Below are 20,334 nucleotides of genomic sequence, written 5' to 3'. Positions count from 1 at the left end.
GAGTCTAGAGTCCCTTGCCTCTCCATCTCTCCATGTCATCATCTCAGACTCTCTAGTTTTTTGTTTTTGTTTTTCCCTCAGTATCTGATATAAATGTTTCACGTAGGGATAATTGTCTCATATAGCTATAGGTCCAGTGGGTATCAGTGTATCACACTGTAGAATAATAGTTGATATTCATATTTGTCCACCACTTGTCTGCCAGTTTGTCGTACTGTGGTGGCTTGCGTGTTGCTGAGATGCTGGAAGCTATGCCACTAGTATTTTATATACCAGCAGGCTCCCCAATGGTGGAAAGGTTTCAGATGAGCTTCCAGACTAAGATAGACTAGGAAGAAGGAGAGACAGATTACTTCCAATTATTTTGTTGTTGTTAGATGCCATCGAGTCGGTACCAACCCATAACGACCTTATGCAAAGCAGAACGAAACACTACCCGATCCTGGGCCAACCTCACTACTGTTGCCACACTTGAGTCAATCGATGTTGCCACTTGGCCAATCCATCTTGTTGGGGGTCTTTCTCCTTTTCTCTGACCCTCCACCTTGCCAAACATGATATCCTTCTCAAGTGACTCGTCCCTCCTGACAATATGTCTGAAGTATGAGAGAGGAAGTTTGGCCATCTTGGCCTCCAAGGAGCACTCTGGCTGCATTTCTTCCAACACAGACCTGTTTGCTCTTTTGGCAGCCCATGGCACTTTTTAAATATTCTCCTCCAACACCATAACTCAAAAGCATCAATTCTTCTATGGTCTTCCTTATTCACTTTCCAACTTTCACATGCATATGAGGTTATTGAAAATACCATGGCTTGGGTCAGGAGCACCTTAGTCCTCAAGCTGACATCTTTGCTCTTAGTCACTAAAAAATTTAGGAACAGCAGTGGACAACTGTCAGCACCAGAATATTACCTATTGAAACATGATGAAGAGCACCAGAATATTGTCAGATACAGTGCTAGAAGATGAGCTCCTCAGGTTAGAAAGCACTCACAATATGAGATGAACTACCACAGTGACAGCATCATTGGGCTCAAGCAGAGCAATGAACATAACTGGCAGTGTTTCGTTCTGTTGTGTATAAGGTCACTATGAATCGGTGCCAACTCCATGGCACCTAACAACAACATTCATATTAGTGGGCCTCCATTAGGAGTCCTGATGTGGAGCAAGGTTGGTGGTTCACAGTCACCAACTGCTCCTCGGAAACCCTACACAGGGTCGCTGTGAGTTGGAACCGACTTGACAGCACTTATCAACAACATCATTAGAAGAGTTTAATTATATTCAGCTTCATCTATTTAAGAAAGCAAGTCCAAACTGCTAAAATGTATCACATGTAAGGAGCCCCAGTGGCAGAATATAAAACACTCAGCTGCTAACCAAAGGTTTTTGGTTCGAACACTCCAGTGGCTCTGCTAGAGAAAAGCCTGCCATTCTGCTATTATAAAGATAACAGCCTAGAAAACCCTATGGAGTAATTCTGCTCTGTCCATGGGTTGAAATCGACTTGATGACACACAACAACAACAATCCAAAATGAATTAAATATCATGGTACTTACGGAGAGCTGAGACTTTAACCCTTTAGAAAACTTACTTGTCCAGAATGACTCATTCTCTATGATTCCAGAGAGCTGGCATTCATTACTGTGCTGAAATGGAACAAGGACCTGTCTGTATTACTTACAACCAACAGGTGCACTTTGTGTGCAGCCAGACTCATACTTCTATGCCAGTCCTATGCAAATCTGAGCATTGGATCACCTGGGCTATGTCTCCCCACTCATTTGGGTTGGTGGTCCCCTCCCTGCTCACCTGGGATGACCACGCCTCCTTGTTTTCTGGACTGTGCATGCCTCCCTGTCATCTGGGCTGACTCTCCCTCCTTGCTCATCTGGGTTGGTGGTCCCTCTCTGCTTGCCTGAGCTGTTCATGCCTCCTGTCACCTGGGCTGACCTCTCTGTCACCTGCTCATCTGGGTTGGTGGTCCCTCTCTGCTTGCCTGAGCTGTTCATGCCTCCTGTCACCTGGGCTGACCTCTCTGTCACCTGCTCATCTGGGTTAGTGGTCCCTCTCTGCTCACTTGGGCAGACCATGCCTCCCTGTTACCTGGGTTGGCTATGCCTCCCTGCCCATCTGGGTTGGTGGGCCCTCTCTGCTCTCCCGAGCTGAACATGCCTCCCTGCTCTCTCCATTTTCTTTGTCTCATTGGGTCTCTGCCACAGAGCTGGGGTGGCACCAAGCAAGAACAAAAGCTCTTTTCTCTCTTTTGACATTATGTTTTGATGAAAATGGCATACTTGTCAACTCATCTCAGATGGTCACTGAAGCTGTAGGCCCTAGAAGAATAGAAGTTTAAGAATAAAAATAATCCCGATGAACTTGAGATGTGGTTGAATGGAAGTAAAAGGAAGTTCAGACTTTTGAGATCCATACTTAAAGGGGAAACCTGAGAGGGCAGAATAGAATAGACCCATAGAGTTTCCTGAGCGTTCCAAATACAAGGAGAAAACTCAACTTCAAGGTTGATGGAAAATTTTAGGGTCAGAGAAGATAGTTGAGTTAGAAGTTAGGCAACAAAAGTGACCGGGTTATTTGGCTGATTATGTGTTGATTATGTCATTGGGAGTATGCCACATAGAAGCAGAGAGGAGGCCTGTCTCTCTAATATCATGTCTCCATTATCAGATGACCCTACCACTCAAAGAGAGCGTATCTTATCTGACCCATCTTTTGACTGATTTACTTATTTTGGTGTCACTGAGTGGTACACATGTTAAGCATTCAGCTGCTAACCAAAAGGTTGGAGGCTCAGCCCACCCAGAGGTGCCTCAGAAGAAAGACCTGGCAATCTACATCCAAAACAATCAGTCCTTGAAAACCCTATGGAGGACAGTTCTACTTGGACATGTATGGGGCTGACTCTACACAAACTGATGTTTTGGGCTTTTACTCACTTCAGTCACTGAACGGTTAGACTCACCACAATAACCGTGAACTTACTGCCAAGGTAAGGGGGTTGGGGTGGACTTCTGTCCACTGTAGCTGCCTAATTCTGTATTTCCCAATTCAGATTTCCAAGAAAGCAGTTCAGCTAGCTCAGCTCATGATTTCTTGCCAGACTGATTTCAGAGCTCCCCAGCAGGTTTAAGGGCAATACCCATCCTTGCTTTTTGTAGCTGTGGGGGGAGGGGGTGTATGTATCATGTGATCTACAAGATATCCCTTCCCACAGGGCCATGGGGACAGGCAGGCACAACTACACGTAGGATACTGAAAATATGGAAAAGAGATCCATACAGAATTTCAGTTTCTTGTAGAACTCAGACTTTCTGGAGTCATTGAGGCTGGATGAACTCCCAAAACTACTGCCCTGAGATCATCTTTAAACCATAAACTAAAATGATTCCCTGAAGTCTTCTTTAACCAAATAATAACATATTAACACAGAGTTGATTCTGACTCATAGCAACCTGAGAGGACAGAATAGAACCATAGAGTTTCCAGGGCTGCAATCTTGCTACATCTTTCTTCTGCAGAGCAGTTGGTGGATTTGAGCCACTGACATTTCCGTGATTAAGCTGAGAACTTAATGACTGTACCTCCAGGGCTCCTTAAACCTAATAATGTTGTTGTTGTTGTCAAGTTGGTTCTGACTTATAGCAATCCTGTATAGGGCTTCTGAGGAGTGGTTGGTGGGTTTGAACTGCTGAAGTGGAAGTTAGCAGTCCACAGCTTATCCTATAGTGCCACACCAGAACTCAATGCAAATATTATTGCTAAGTGCCATCGAGTCAGTTCCGACTCATAGCTACCCTGTATAGGGTTTCTGGGGAGCAGCTGGTGAGTATGAACCGCTGACCTTTCAGTTCAAAGTGACCTTGCAGACCAGTGCTTATCCTACAGTGCCATACCAAAAATCCAAACCAAATAATTGTTGTTGTTGTTAAGTGCTGTCAAGTCAGTTCCGACCCATAGCGACCCTGGATAGGGTTTCTGAGAAGTGGTTGGTGAGTTTGAATTGCCAACCTTGTGGTTCAAACCAACTTTGCAGTCTAGTGCTTATCCTATAGTACAACACTAGGACTCCAACCAAATAATTGTTGTTAAGTGCTGTTGAGTCGATTCTAACTCACAGTGATCCTGTATAGGATTTCCAAGGAGCACCTGGTAGATTTGAACTGCCGACCTTGTGGTTCACAGTCCAGTACTGATTCTACAGCACCACACCAGGAATCCAACCAAACAATGTTTCTGTTGTTGTGAAGTGCTGTTGAGTTGGATCCGACCCATAGCGACCCTGTATAGGGTTTCCAAGGAGCAGCTGGTGAGCTTGAACTGGAGACCTTGTGGTTCAAATCGACTTTGTAGTCCAGCGCATTAGCCCACAGCACCACCAGGACACCCTGAGCTTAATTAGTAAGGACTGTCTGCCTTGAACATTGTATTCTTCTAAAGAACTTTCTGTATATATGGGATCAACTTGACAACAGTAATTTAAAACGTTAGCTAGGAAGCTTAGGGGGCCGTGAGTTTATGTTAATGGGGGAGAAATGATTTGGAAAAGAAGAATGAAAGGGTTGCACAACTTAAAGAATATAATCAAGTTACAGAATTGTGCATATCTAATTTTTAATTGTTGTATGTTTTGCTGTATATGTTTTCAACAACAAAAGATAAAATACATTCTTTTAAAAGTCTATACATGTACAGAATGAGATACAGTAAATATGACAAAATGTTAACAATTAGAGATTCTAGGTAAAGGGATTAATAGGAATGCTTTGTATTATAATTGGAAAGTTTCTGGTAGTTTAAAATTGCATTAAAATATTTAAAGTTTCAAAGATATTTAGACAATTACCAAAAAAGGAAAAACAAAAATGAACAAAAAGAGTTCCATGAATCAGACTAAGCTTTTTTCCATTGTTTTCCCCCAGGAACTCAAAACAATATAATTTATAAACTTTGCACTTAGAAATTTGCAACACAAACACACATATAGGAAATCTGAAAGCTATTTAGAGTACTTCCATGATTTTAAGCTAAATGTTAGTAATTTTGTTTTATAATAGTTTAACAAAACTCATCCTGCATCTTAACATCCTACCAAAAAATCCGTTATTTACCAAAATCTCAGGCATTTACAAAGTTGTGGGAAACCATGATTCATACCAACAGTTTTGTGCTTTGCAATTTAGTAGATAAACATGAAAATAAAATAAAAAAAGAATTTCCTCTGTTCCCTTCTGGATTTTTCACATCTTTCAGAAGTGTCCATCACTCTTGGTAGCTGAAATCGATGCTTTTCTGTTGCCAGCATGGTCTCTGCTTCATCCTTCCTTCTTTGTAGAATGGCTCCATAGCCCAAGTCATGCTGGTTGCTGTAATTAAGTGCTGTCAAGTTGGTTCCACCTCATAGTTGACCTTATATAGGGTTTCCGAGGAGGTGCTGGTGGGATTGAACAGCTGACCTTGTGGTTAGTAGGCCAGTGTTTATCCTACCGCACCGCACCAGGATTCCAGGCATGCTGGTAGTTGAGGATAAAGCCTAGTGGAACAATGGAGAAGAGGAAGGTTAGTTTCCTCCTTTTTATTGCTTTGGCTATTAAAGAGCTTGCTGCAATGTTTCAAAAACATTTCCAAAATATTTGATGAATTCCTGAGACCAACACGCCTGCATGGCCATTTGTCTTCCATTTCCTTCTTCGTTATTAGTTGCTTCTCCAGTTGACATAGAATGCTCAGAAGAAGGAACTCCTGCTGATTTTTCCTGTTTCCATTCAGAGATTTTGAAAATATAAATCTCAGCGTGACCACACCGGGGTGGTGGCGGTTGACAAGCAAGGACATGGTGATAGAACTTTGGACTCAGTCCGAGGCTCCCGCAAGATTCTTTGGTTTCTATCTCATGTTTCACTAAATTTATGGATGCCAATGGTAGCTTCTGCTCCTAGTACTCCACATAGATTTACTGTTGAAACCCAAGAGGGAGGTACTATCATTAACTCCTCTGAAAGATGGGGAAACCACAGCCTAGAAAGGTTGAGTAACTTGCCCAAGGTCACACATCTGGCAAGTGGTAGAGCTGGGCCAGTCTGGCTTCAGAACACTTGCTCAAAACCATGCTTTGCTTCCTTTGAGATTCTTACAGCTACTGTGCACTGTGGTGCTTTGTTTTCAGTGTGATCTTTGCAGCAACTGATGCTTCTTATTTAAATGACTACAGGGAGCCCTTTAGAACTATCCAGGAGCTCCCATAGTTAACCTTAAATGTCATTGTTGGAACTTCTGTCATCAGTGTCCTCTTGCCATTCCACCGTTCATGAGCCTCATGAGGTAAGGTTGAGGATTCGCTCTGTTGGCAAGAACAAGACACACCTTTGTATCTGGCCCGGGTGGCAGATGCCCGGCAGAAGCTTTCCCTGTCCTTTGCCTTTTCTGCCCTCTCTGAAGGTCATAGGAAATGCTGGCCTGTCAGCAGGCATAAGCTCCAAAAATTTCCCCTCAGTTAATGTCAAGGACTGTTTACCTAAGTGGATGCAGGAGGATTAGGTAACCCATTGATCAGACGTGTTTGATTGGTTTGGGTGTGACTGAGGGCAATGCAAGCTGTCAGAATGAACATGTCCCATGGAGAAACCTGGACACCCACACTTGCTGGGCTGGCCCAAAGGCATGTGCCGGGTTGTGGCTCATGAGCTGTATTCCCAGGGCTGGGGTCAACCACCAACTCAGGTTAAGGATAAACACACAACTGCTTTCTGATGAGACTCTCCATTTGGTGCCAAAATGTGGAGTTCCAGCTGCTTCCTCAGGCATCTGGTTGTGGCTATGAATCCCTGGGTGTTGCAAACAGTTAACCACTCCACTACTTGCTGAGAGATCGACGTTTCAAACTCACCTAGAAGTTCCTTGGAGGAAAAGAATGGCGATCTGCTTCCTAAAGGTCACAACCTTGAAAACCCTATGGTACATAACTCTATTCTGAACACACATGGTCGCCATGAGTCGGAGGTGACTCGATCGCAGCTAACAATGACAGGAACTGGCTGTGGTCTGCAAGAGACTGCAAGCCAATCAGGATCTGGCTAGGGCTTCCAGGGTATTGGCGATACCCTCACCAGCCCCCAGTGCTCTGCTTGCCAGGGGTGATGGGACAGGAAGTGCTATTGTTGGGGACGGCCTTGCCACCTGCTCTTCTCTGCCTTGGGCATTTTCTCTCTCCCATGGACCTGGTCCACAAAGGCTGCACTGTGTGACTTCGAAAGTGAGTTTTCATAAGTGGAGACCTTTAATAACCAAACCAAAACTAATTGGCCATGAAAATGACTCAAGAGGAGGTCAGGTGAGTGTGTAGGACACCTGGCCAATGGGATCAAGTCAGAAGTGCCCTTGTGGGGAGGATGTTATTATTTTAGTGGGTGCAGTAAAGAGTGAATCAGCCAACTGGACTTGGTAAATTGTTACTTACAATTTCTGAGCATTTAAAAGAAGAGATTTCCAGAAGTCAGTCCTGATTCCTGAGTTGGATGCCATGAGGTCGCTAGCAATTCTGCTGTCCCTGTTCCTTGGTGCCCTGGCCCAGCATGGGTCCGAGTGGACCTATTCAGGTAAGCCACCCACTCCTGTCTCTACAGAAAAGGGGAGACTCCCCTACTTGAGGAAAGACAAGGCAGCCTGGTATGTCCCATGTTCATGATTTTGTGTTCCTCTGGTGCTCATTTTGGGTTCAGACACTTTTTCAATGTCTTCGAAAGCATGGAGACCAACTTAAGTTGTGATTAAGGAAAAGAGAAAATAATTCTCCCCCATCACCAGCCCTTTTCTCACTTGCAGATTTTTTTGCTCTAGGCCTATTTCTACCCACTGGTTGACTAATTCAGGAGCCCACTCACAGCTTCTGATTGCAACACCCCTTGCATTTTTGTTATGCATAAGTGGAAAGGCGCTGTAGGACAGGTGCAGGAATGCAAGGTTGGCACTGTAGGATAAGTGCAGAACTGCAAGCTTGGTTTGAACCACAAGGTCAGGGGTTCAAACTCACCAGGCGCTCTTTGGAAACCCTATACTGGGTCGGTATGAGTCGCAACCGAATCAACGGAAGTTAAAAACAACAACATAGTTTACCAGAGGTGGCTGCAGGCTGGCGAGAGCCTTCTTTCTTGGAAATGCTATGACATGGTGTCTACCCAGAACATCTCCACTTGATGAGGTTGACCCAGGCTCTCCTCTCTTGGTGGCCACACCCCTGCTAAAAAATTGAACCTATGCATGATCCAAAACCTTAGTTTTAGAGGAGAAATTGAAAATGATGGCATTTAGCATGGGTTCTGGACCACATGTGACCCAAAGGTAAGAAGCCTGTGTCTGTGGACACAAAACACCCCTTCCATGAGACACCTGAGAGAGTGCCTCCCTCTCTTTTCTGTATTGGGAAGATACATGAAATGAGAGAGAAGAATTTGACCACTGGAAGAGGCAAGAGACAAGAGGCAGATGCAGGTCTTGAGCTTGCTTTTGGTACAATTTGCCCTTGACTCAAGCACCCGACAAAGCATAAATGCAGGTGAACACTATATCCTATTAAGTCAAGGGACATGGTGTGAGGGTCAAAAAGTACAGCTCCAGAGGGCAGGACTGCAAGTAGAGGGATTCCACATACTTGCCTGTTACACAAAGACCCTGGGACTTTCTGCCTCACCTGGCCCCAGCTGTATTGGAGATGGCTCAGAGGATAAGGAAGAGAGAGGATTAAAATAATGATAGTCTTATCCTTTCCAGACTCAGTCTCATCTTCGAGGCTGTGTGCCTCCTGGGGAGCTTCTAGAGGCCCCAGAGAACTTTCTAGAAACGACCTCAAGTGCCTTTAGGATTTACTTGAGATACATCGCAATATTGCTAGGGGCATGGGCCAAGGCATTTCAACTACGATTGTTACAGATTGAATTGTGTCCCCTCAAAATATATGTTGTAAATTCTATCCTCTGTTTTATGCTTGGAGTCCTGGTATGGCAATGTAGGATAAGCACTGGACTGCAAGGAAAGTTTGAACCACAAGGTCTGCGGTTCAAACTCACCAGCTGCTGCTCGGAAGCCCTACACAGGGTCACTATAAGCCTGAAGTGACTGGAAGGCACTTAACAACAACAACATCCTGTGGTTATAATCCCGTTTGGGAATGGGTTGTCTTTGTTATGCATTTTGAGTCAATTAAAAGAAATTAAGCAAGCAAGGTAGAAGGAGAGACAGAGTAAGACAGATGACAAGGTACATGGAAAGCTCCAATGAACCAGGAATCAGCCAGAAGCTGAAGAGACAAGAAGGGCCTTCCTCCATAATTGATAATGTCTTCTCCTAGAGCCAACACTCTGAATTCATTCAGAACTGTAGCTTCCTAAACTGAGGAGATAGACTTGTTTGTTAAAGCCAGTCTATGGTGTGTCTGACGCAGTAGCTCTTGGAACCTCTTGCCTTGGCTCTGGTATCTTGCCTCTTGGTAAAAAATTCTTTTGAAACTGGTTTATATTATAAAAATGCAGTCCCTGGGTGATACAAATGCTAATGCACTTTGCTGGTAACAGAGAGGTTGAAAGTTCACCTCTATCATCCACTGAAAACCTTATGGGGAACTATTATCCACTGAAAACCTTATGGAGCACAGTTCTACTCTGACACACATGTTGTTGTCAGGTGCCATCGAGTCAGAACTGACTCATAGCAACCCCATGCACAGCAGAACGAAACAATGTCCAATCCTGGGCCAACCTCACTACCGCTGCCACACTTGAGTCCATTAATGATGCCACCTGGCTGATCCATCTCGTTGGGGGTCTTCCTCTTTTTCTCTGACCCTCCACCCTACCCAGCATGATACCCTTCTCCAAAGCATGACATCTGACACACATGGGGTTGGCATAAATCAGAATTTGCCTTTATAATTAAATAGGGAAGAGAAGAGCAGAAAGAATCAACTTTTCTCTTGATTGCAAACCCAAGATGCAACAAGAGACCCAACTACAAACCCCTTTCTTAAAACAAGCTGTGCACTTACCACGCAGATACTCCTTCATGTGGCAAAGGAGAGCGTGGGTCCCCAAAAGCAAGCTGGTGAAACCAGGACCCACAGTTGTTTGAAGACCCTTTGTCTTAGTTAGCTAGTGTTACTACAACAGAAATCCCACAAGTGGAAGGCTTTAAACAAACAGAAATGTACTCTCTCACAGTTTAGGAGGCGATTGTTGCTGTCGTTAGGTGCCATTGAGTTGGTTCTGACTCATAGCAACCCTACACACAACAGACCCAAACATTGTCTGGTCCTGCGCTATCCTAACAATTGTTATGTTGGAGCCTACTGATGCTGCCACTTTGTCAGTCCATCTTGTTGGGGGTCTTCCTCTTTTTCTCTGAACCTCTACTTTGCCAAGCCAGGGACTGGTTCCTTCTGACGATACTTCCAAAGTATGATAGACAAAGTCTCACCATACTCCCTTCTAAGGAGCATTCTGGCTAGACTTCTTCCAACACGGATTTGTTTGTTCTTCTGGCAGTCCATGGTACCGTCAATATTTTGCACTAACACCATAATTTAAATAATCGATTCTTCTACAGTTTCCTTACTCATTGTCCAACTTTCACATGCATATGAGGTTATTGAAAATATCATGATTTGGGGCAGGTGTACCTTAGTCCTGAAACTGACATCTTTGTTCTTCAACACTTTGAAGAGGCCTTGTGTAGTAGATTTGCCTAATGCAATATGTTGTTTTATTTCTTGACTACTGCTTCCATGAATAGTGATTATAGATTCAAGCAAAACGAAGTCTTTGACAACTTCAATCTTTTCTCCATTTATCATGATGTTATTTATTGGCCCAGTTGTGAGGATTTTTGTTTTCTTTTCTTTACATTGACTTGCAATTCATACTGAAGGCTGTGGTCTTTGATCTTCATCAGTAAATATTTTGGTTCTGTTTACTTTCAGCAAACAAGGTTGTATCATCTGCATATCGCAGGTTGTTAATGAGTGTTCCTATAATCCTGATGCCATGTTCTTCTCCATATGATCCAGTTTCTCAGACTATGTGCTTAGCATACAGATTGAATAAATATGGTGAAAGGATACAATCTTGGCATACACCTTTTTTGATTCTATCATGTGATCTCCAGCATCCTATTAATCAAGGCCACATTTCCCAACTACTGATTCTTCCTCTTTTTCCAACTTTTGCATTCCAGTTTTCAGTAGCTATCAATGCATCTTGAGTGCATGTTTGATCAATTTCAGATTGAAGAAGTTGGTCGAATTCTTCAATTTTATCATCATTGGCTTTAGTTTATGCATACATTTGAATAATAGTGATATTAACTGGTCTTCCTTGTAGGCATATGGATATTATCCTATCACAGACAGCATTGCACTTCAAGATTGATCTTGAAATGTTCTTTTTGATGATGAATGTGATGCCATTTCTCTTCAGTTTGTCATTCCCAGCATAGTAAACCATGTGATTGTCAGATTCAAAATGGCCAGTACCAGTCTATTTCAGTGGCACTGTGGGTTAATTCACCATACTGTAAAGCCATTTGAACTGCAAGGTTGGTGGTTCAAGCTCACCAGCCGCTCCTCGGAAACCCTATGCAGGGTTGCTATGGGTCGGTACCGACTCGACGACATTTAACAACAACAACAACAATGCTTAGGATATTGATCTTTATGCATTTCATTTCATTTTTGCATTTTTCAGTTTCCCTAGATTCATACTGTGTATATTCCACACTCTGATTTTTAATGGATGCTTGCAGCTGTTTCTTCTTATTTTGTGTTGTACTGTATCAGTAAATAAAGGTCTGTAAAGCTTAACTCCATCCATGTCATTAAGGTCAACATCTACTTTTAGGAGGCAGAACTTACTCAGTTGAACTGAGTGTCTTCCAGTCTGAAGGACTCATCTTCTGACACCGTTCCTCTTCTATTCATAAGGTTTTCAGTGATAGTCCTGGTGTGGCACTGTGGGCTAATGCGCTGGACTGCAAGGTCAGCGGTTCAAGCTTACCAGCCACTCATTGGAAACCCCATAGAAGGTCACTTAACAACAACAACCCTTGAGAAGTGGTCTGCCTGGTAGTGGTCTGTCTCTCCTTGATAGTCTGTCTTATTTTGGAAGTTCTGCTGAAACCTGTCCACCATGGGTGACACTGCTGATATTTAAAATAGCTTCTAGCATCACAACAACATGCAAGCCACCACAGTACAACAAACTGACAGATGAGTGGTAGATTTAGGAGGCTAGAGTGCCAGCTCATTAACTCACAGTGCCACATCAGGATTCCAATACTTAACTGCCCTGAATCCACAGGTGTACCTGTTACCCAGGTGGTCTTTACTATTCTGGGAACTTGTCAAAGGGGCTGGGAGCAAGAAAATAGGTGGGAAGGTACAGTGGCCTGGGGTGGAGTTGGTTGGGGGCTTAGAAAGGAAAGTAGTGGCATTCAGAGCAAAGGAGGAAAAGTCCATGAGAGCAATATGATAATAATATGCCCAAGGATTGCTCCAGGGCAGTATTCAGCTGAGAATTTAAAGGGGAAGAGGGAAGAGAAGGTACAAATTAAGACTTTCATTGCTTCCAGAAAGTCCAAGTCCTGGTGTGGAGCTGTAGGGTAAATACTGGACTGCTAACCACAAGGTTGGAGTCCTGGTGTGGCGCTGTGAGTTAACGCGCCAGACTGCAAAGCCGTGTTTGAACTGCAAAGTCGACGGTTCAAGCTTACCAGTCACTCCTCAGAAACCCTACTCAGGGTCCCTATGGGTCGGAACCGACTCGATGGCACTTAACAACAACAACCACAAGGTTAGTGGTTCACACCCGTCAGTTGTTCCTTGGAAACCCTATATAGGGTCGTTATGAGTTGGAACTGACTTGATGGCACTTAACAATTGCTTTCAAAGCACAAAGCCATGTTCTCAGGGCTAATAGTTGTAACATGAAACTTAGAAATCAGAACCAAAGCCCCCCAAATCTGGGATCCTTGAAGTGCATTTAAAAGCTCCTTCAGCCTCCTTCCTGGTGGTACAGTGGGTTAAGCACTGGGCAACTAACCAAATGGTCTGGAAAGATGTGGCAGTCAGCTTTGGGAAAAATTTACATACTCGGAAGGGATGGACTCCACGTTAGAGGGTTTTTGCTTTTGGCCAGCCTCCTTCCAGAGGCCCTCCCTCTGCTTTCTAGAAGGCAGCTTCTTGGGTTCTCATGTGGTGGGAGGTGCCCTGAGGGTTCAACCCTGCCCACAGGTAGGGCTCATCCTGGATAGCCCTTCCACCTTCACCCTGTTGGCTTTCTTCTGTTTCAGAAGGGGCGTTGGACCAGAAACACTGGCCGGACCACTATCCATCCTGCGGTGGGCAGAGGCAGTCGCCCATCAATATACAGAGGAAGATGGTGCGGTACAACCCCACCTTGAAGAGGCTGAACCTGATAGGCTACGAAGCCCAGAAGGGCACGTTCCCCATGACCAACAATGGCCACACAGGTAAGAGGTGGGCAAGAGGCTCCCAGTCCTTGGCAGTCTCTTGCTGGCAAGAAGAGGCACAGAGAGAAACGCAGAGCTAAGCCTTGGAGCTCAAGACCTCAGATAGGAGGGCTGAAAGAAGCTGTGGGATGATGGTTTCTTTTTCGTTTAATATCTAGGAATAGATTTCCATAGGCTCCAGAAAAAGTTTAAGGCCCAAAGCACTGAGCTTCTAGCATTCAGTGAGAAAAGCACTTTCTTTAAAATTCTAATTTTATTTTTGTTGTTGTTGGTGAAAAGATAGATAGCAAAACATATGCTGATTCAACAGCTGCTACCGTACTATCCAGTGACATGGATTCCATCCAAGTTAAGTGTCCGTTCTCACCCTCCTTTTCTCTTGTCAGCTTCATCTCCTGTAGCTAGTTCTTTAAGCAGCACAGTGCTCAAGGCACTTACTTTATAATTAGTCTCAATTATCCTACAAGGAGCTCTGGTAGCGTAGTGGTTACGAATCGGGCTGTGAACCTTAAGGACAGCAGTTCGAAACTACCAGCTGTTCCACGGGAGAAAGATGAGGCTTTCTGCTCTCGTAAAGATTTACAATCTCGGAAACCCTGTACAGGGTCGCTATGGGTCAGAATCGACTTGACAACACTTAACAACAATAACAATTCTAGTTCATGTGGTGATAAGTATTCATGGGGGATGTCCTGACCTGGATCTTTAGCTCTTTAAGTCCCCATCAGCTTTCTGTACAACTGATTCTACGTGTGTCTTTGTCTCTTTTTAAAGATGTTTCAATGTTTTTCATGTGACCATTGATTTTTGAGGCTGATCATAGTCTAAGAAGCCCGGTGGTACACTAGCTAAGCACTCGGCTGCTGTAAACTGAAAGGTCAGTGGTTAGGACCTGCCAATGGCTCCCTGGGAGAAGGGACCTGTCAGTCTGCTCCCATAAAGACTGTAGCCTAGAAAGCTTATGGGGCAATTCTATGAGCTGGAATGACACCCCACCACCACCACAACATCTTAAGAATGAATTACAAAACACCTTTCCCTCCAAAGGACATGTTGAAATCTTTGAGGCTGAATTCTTGTGTTATAATATATTGTGTTATGGATTTAATCATGCTCCCTACACCTTTAGACAACTCAGAAGGTTAAAGGGGTTTCTGGCAGGTATCAAATACATAATATTTACTTTTTAAGAAATAGTATTTGTTTATAATCATCTTAGTTTCTCAGTGCTGTTGTAACAGAAATCACACAAATGGGTGGCATTAGAGAACCAAATTTATTTTCTTATAGTTCAGGAGGATGGAAGTCCGAATTCAGGGTGTGACTCTAGGGTGAGATTCTAGCTTGACTATTTCAATGTCTAGTTGTTGTTGTTGTTGTTAAGTACCTTCAAGTTGGTTCCAATTCATAGCAACTCTGCATAGGGTTTCTAAGGAGTGGCTGTTGGGTTTGAGCTGCCAACCTTGTGGTCAGCAGTTCGGTGCTTATCTGACAGTGCCACACCAGGACTCCTCAATGTCTAGAAGTGAGTTTCTGGTTTATGGATGCATCTGTCTCCTTCATTTGTCTTCCTTTAACACCTATGTCTATTCTGTTCTTTTTAATAATTCCAAAGTGATTAGTTTTATGATTCACTCTGCACTGGTATGACAACATTAATACACCAGAAGAAAACCTCAGTTTCTAAACAGTCTTCTTTACAGGCACAGGGATTAGTATTTCATCACACATTTTGGGGGACACAGTCAATCTCTAACATGAACCATCTTTGATGATTCTCAGTAGGAAGACTTTGCTAGCAAGACGGAAGCTGCCTATTCCTTTTCATCATCTTATGGACACTTTTCTTAGTCAGTCTAGAATCTTTTCCTTAGCTCAGTCCCCAAGATACAGATTTCCCTAAGATCTGAGTCAATGAAACCAGCAACTATAGTTGTCTATTCAAAGTAACTTCCCTGGTATGACTGGTTGTAAGGAATGAGGCAGGGGGAAGCTGGGAGAATGATCCGTTTTTCCTATCAGCAAGAGTGGCATTTTAATGCACCAATTGATAATCACAGTCAATGTGGATAAATCCAAACCCAAGAGTCTGAGTATTCCCTGACTTGCTGCAGAGTGTGGTATCTTCTTTGGAAAACAAACTGAGCCATGTCATGGAGATGTGGGGGAAAAAATCCTGTGTTGGCATCAAGATACACAATTCTTGACTGATCTCTGTCCCTGGGTCTGCTTCCTTATCCATAAAATCAACTTTTGGAACCCCAGCAGAGATTGCCTCCAAGTGGAGGCAATTAGTTAGGCTAGTTCTAGAAAGGCTACATGGGATAAGTATTTTAGCCACATCACGAAGAGGACAGCTACCTCAATGTGGATTTACCAACAGTGTAGATCTGGGCAGTAAAATTGATCAAAATAGCCCTAGGAGGCCCAGTTTCTGATATCCTACACTTTACACAAATTCCAAAATTGGCCAGAGGTGGAGAGTGGGGTTCTGAGTTTGCAAACCCATTGTCCATATTTTTTCAGATTGGGACCTGCCCATCCATGGTCCTGCCATTGACTTTCTGAATTGGGCAGGAAGGTGTGTGCCCAGTAGACATGCCTATCCCAGTCCAACTTAATCATCACCCAACACCTGCCCTGACCTTACCCTGTGCCCTGGATGCTAGCCACTTCCTCCCCACAGGTAGCCCTGCTCATGACATTCTAAGTCCGTCTACAGCACCAGCTTGTCCTAGGAATGTGTGGGTGGGAGGTGACCCAGCGTCTCACTCGTCATCATTCTCACCCCTTCTCCTCTTTCCAGTGCAGATCCAACTGCCCCCCACCATGCACATGACGACCAGAGATGGCCAGGTGTACATCGCTGAGCAGATGCACTTCCACTGGGGGGGTGGGTCCTCAGATATGAGCGGCTCCGAACACACCATTGACGGGAGCAGGTCAATGATTGAGGTATCGTGAGGACTGGCTGGGTCGTCTCTCCTTCAGATTCCGTAGCCACTTTCTTTATTAAAACAGCCAAGAAAACTTGGTAGTGATGATGGTCAAGTCACCTTGAGATCATGTTTAATTTTCATTTATTCAATAACTCTTGATTGATAAATGCTCTGTGTGGGGAGTACAGGCAGTGCCCCTATCCCCATGGAATTCAAAGCCTCAGGGTAAGAGCAGTCTCTGAGTTCAGCTGGATTTCCATGCGTTAAGCTGGATTTCCTATCTGCTTTTTCTTGCCTAAATGTCTCTTTAGGATGACCGTAGGTCTATAGTGGCCTCCTGAGCAGGGGTCTGTCACGTAGTGGGATTTCCCTTATGGGACAAGGATTTCAGGATAAAATGGAGGCTGTTGTCATTTAGTATTAGTTTAAGAGAGGTTGCTCTGTACCAGGCTGAGGTGGCTGTCACAGATGTGGTCCTTGCCCTCACAGAACTTGGAGTTGAGTGAGGAACTCATGGTCAAGTTCTCTCCTGATAGACTTTTCTCAGAGCTTGACACCTCCCTAATCTGAGGGGGCCCTCCCTGTCTATTTGTTCTCCACTGGATTTCCCATCTTCTTACTCAGCATCTGTCTGCCTCTCTCTGGCTACTGTGTTGATTTTCTCCACCTGCCCGTGGCTCCGGGAGACAGACTGTGAGAATCCACGGAGTGGTGGCTCCTCCAGGAGCATGGACAGCCTGGTAATTTCTGCTCTTTGGACGAGAAGGAACACTGGAAGCCAGCACCCTCTGCTTCCATTTTCCTGGGTGCCAGTGGCTGTGTTTTCTGACTCAGGGCTACAGAGTCCTGACTACCCATCCTCAGTCTTCCTCTGGGGCCTTCATAGTTTGAAGGATAGGGTAGATCCCCATATCACCCAGGACACTGTCACCAGGCAGGCAGACAGGCACAGGTGCCCTAACATGAATTCCCATGAATCTCTACATAGAGCTGCAGTCTTAGATAAGCTAAGCTTCATTTTCTGCTGCTGGTCCCTAGCTCTTTCTAGGCCTCCAGAGGAACAAAGGCTTATGCCTACTCACTCCCTAGAGGCCTCTAAGAATCTGGTGGCTTTATATGGTCCCTTTAGACCTGTCAGTTCATCTGCTGTAGAAGGAGTTAGGAGGCAAGGAAATGCCCTCAAGTTACCATCTTCCCAGAATCCCCTACATGCTCCTTCCATTCTTTGAGAATTTTATGGTCTTGATAGATGGAGTTTGTAGCCCAGATGGTGGAGAAGGAAGTAAGAAGTTGTTTTTGTGGGGTAGTATGAGGCTTTAGAAAAAGTGCCTTTCTTTTTTTCCCTCCTTCCATAAGGTAGGTCTCTGTTAACCGTTACTGATACACCCTCTCTTTCCCCTGCAGATTCATGTTGTCCACTACAACTCTAAATACAAGAGCTATGATATAGCCAAAGATGCCCCCGATGGTTTGGCTGTTCTAGCGGCCCTCTGTGAGGTAGGCTGAAGCGATGTGTGTGTGTCTACATTTTAAGTTATTGGTTTATAGACAAGCATGGCATTAAGTCTAGATCAAGGGGCTTGCTTCCTAAGCCTGAGCTCACAATTCTTGGAAATCCTGACTTGATGACAGATTGACCCCCTTTCCAGCTCAGTTCACAGTCTTTCTGTGTTAACAGCCTTAGGGACCTTGGACGGCTGGGAGAAGAAGACTTAAAAGAGCTGGAGTCACAAAAGGGCTAACTGGGCACACCTGGTCTGAAGGGCAAGGGAAAGCCCAATACATGGTTGGACAAAGGCAAAACCTCTATTTGGTTTGTTTGTTGAGTGCCGTTGGGTTGCTTCCTCCTCATAGTGGATTTGAACTGCAGAAAAGCAGTCCAGTGCTTATTTTACAACACCACACCTCTATATTTCTAAGAAAATCTGGTGAGGGGACTTCTGGCTATGGCACTGAGAAGTACTTGGTGAATCCAATCCCTGTCCCCCCGACCCCAAATAAGTATCAAGGTGGTCAAATTGTCAAAAACAACCTTTTCAACACTGAGGAAATTGATCAAAGCAAAAAACAAATCGTGAATTTTTTATTTGTGAAAATTTTGGGTTTACAAACAACAGGAGTCTGTGACCTTGTCTGAGATTGCTTCCACCACCCCCATCCCTAGTTAGGTCAGCACAGGGCTGTGATTACAAAGCTAACAACTTCATTGCCAGAAAGGACTGACTTAATTTGGGGTGGAAGTCAGGACTCCATACCCCAGGGCACTGTCAGTAAAAAGCAAACTCAAGAAAAGACGGAAAACAAACAGGGAAAATTTGCAGCTCTGCTAATCTGAAGTTGTGATCCCAGTTGGAGCGAGTGGCGAACAACCCAAAATTTAATAACGGGAGATTTTGGAAATGAGAGAATGATGTCGTTGTTAAAAGAGGGCATGGTGGAAAGTAAGAGCTGAGGTCAACTTGAGAACTGTTTGAACTCCGAATGTGTGTTTCAGTCCACAGAGAGAGAGAGAGTGGAAGTCTTATAGGCTTTAGGGGTTTCAGCATAACCTCTGCCCATTTCATTGGCTCACCATGAAGCTATGTTGACTCGAGGTGACGTCATGCCTAGGACATCAAGTAAATATATTTATTGTTGTTGTTGTTGTTAAGTGCCATTGAGTTGTTTCCTACTCATAGTGACCTATATAGGGTTTAATAGAAGAAGCCCTGTTAGTGAATATGTTGAGCTGCTAACCACAAGGTCAGTGGTTCAAATCTACCACACACTCTGCTGAAGAAAGATGGGACTGGCTGTTCCCATAAAGATTTACAGCCTCGGAAACCCTCACAGGGTGGATATGAGTCGGAACCGACTCCATAGCACACTACCACCTCCATTACCATATTAGTAGTTCCATAGTGCTGAGGAGACATATCTTGCAGATTAAGTCCAGGCAAGTTACTAAACAAGCAAACAAACACACACAAACCAAAGCAAAACCCTCAGGACAAACAAACAAACAAAAATAAAACCAGGATCCAGAGTTGCTAACACACATTATCTCAAATGTCTAGTTTTCAACAACTACAACACAAAATCGGGACATTCAAAGAAATAGCAAAATGATCCATACTTAGAAAAAAAATGTAATCAGTAGAAACTTTGAGTGGACCAGAGAGATTTAATAGGCAAAGTCTTCAAAACAACTCTTATAAATATGTTCAAAGAATTAAAGGAAGCTGTGTCCAACTAATTAAAGGAGCACTAATCTAAGAAACTCAAAAAAAACTCTAAGTCAGATAAATACCTCGATATAGCAGCCAAAGTGCTGAAAGCTTCAGGACAAAGAGAAATCTTGAAAGCAGCAAGAGAAAAAGCCTTCATTATGCATAAAAGAATAATAACGCAACTAGGGGCTGACTTCTCATCAGAAACAAACCATCAGGAAACAGTGGAATAGCGTATTCAACATACTGGGAAAGAAAACCTGTCAGCCAAGAATTCAACTATCCTTCAAAAAATGATGGCAAAACAAAGACATTTCCAGATAAAAAAAACCGAACAAATAATTTGTTGCTAGCAGATCTGTCTTAGTAAAAATGCTAAAGGAAGTCTTTTTGGCAGATAGGAAATTATACTAGACAGTAACTCAAATCCACAGAAAGAAATGAAGAGTGCTAGAAATCATAAATATTTGGGTAAATATAAAAAAATGATATATATATATTTTAATTTCTTAAATATATGATTGATTACAATACTGTATTATTGGGCTTTTAATATATGTAGAAGGAGCTCTGGTAGCGTAATGGTTATGAATTGGGCTGCGAACCGCAAGGTCAGCAGTTCGAAACTACCAGTTGCTCCGTGGGAGAAAGAT

General features: G+C 43.8%; 1 protein-coding gene and 1 pseudogene across 1 annotated transcript in view; one reads left to right on the top strand and one right to left on the bottom strand.

Annotated features, from left to right (window-relative positions):
- Positions 1 to 5,200: 5,200 nt before the first annotated feature.
- LOC102817588 lies at positions 5,201 to 5,856 on the bottom strand (annotated as a pseudogene).
- Positions 5,857 to 7,540: 1,684 nt separating this feature from the next.
- CA6 (carbonic anhydrase VI) overlaps positions 7,541 to 20,334 on the top strand; it is a 25,789-nt gene continuing 12,995 nt past the window's right edge. The window contains exons 1-4 of the mRNA XM_006873118.1: positions 7,541 to 7,616; positions 13,354 to 13,533; positions 16,340 to 16,488; positions 17,877 to 17,969. Coding sequence (XP_006873180.1) covers positions 7,541 to 7,616; positions 13,354 to 13,533; positions 16,340 to 16,488; positions 17,877 to 17,969 — 498 coding nt within the window. The remainder of the gene's footprint in view (positions 7,617 to 13,353; positions 13,534 to 16,339; positions 16,489 to 17,876; positions 17,970 to 20,334) is intronic.

This window comes from Chrysochloris asiatica, unplaced genomic scaffold, assembly GCF_000296735.1.
Source record: "Chrysochloris asiatica unplaced genomic scaffold, ChrAsi1.0 scaffold00223, whole genome shotgun sequence".
In the NCBI taxonomy this organism is placed as follows: Eukaryota; Metazoa; Chordata; class Mammalia; order Afrosoricida; family Chrysochloridae; genus Chrysochloris; species Chrysochloris asiatica.
Note: the sequence above shows the minus strand (reverse complement) of the source record. Positions and strands in the feature narration are given on the sequence as shown.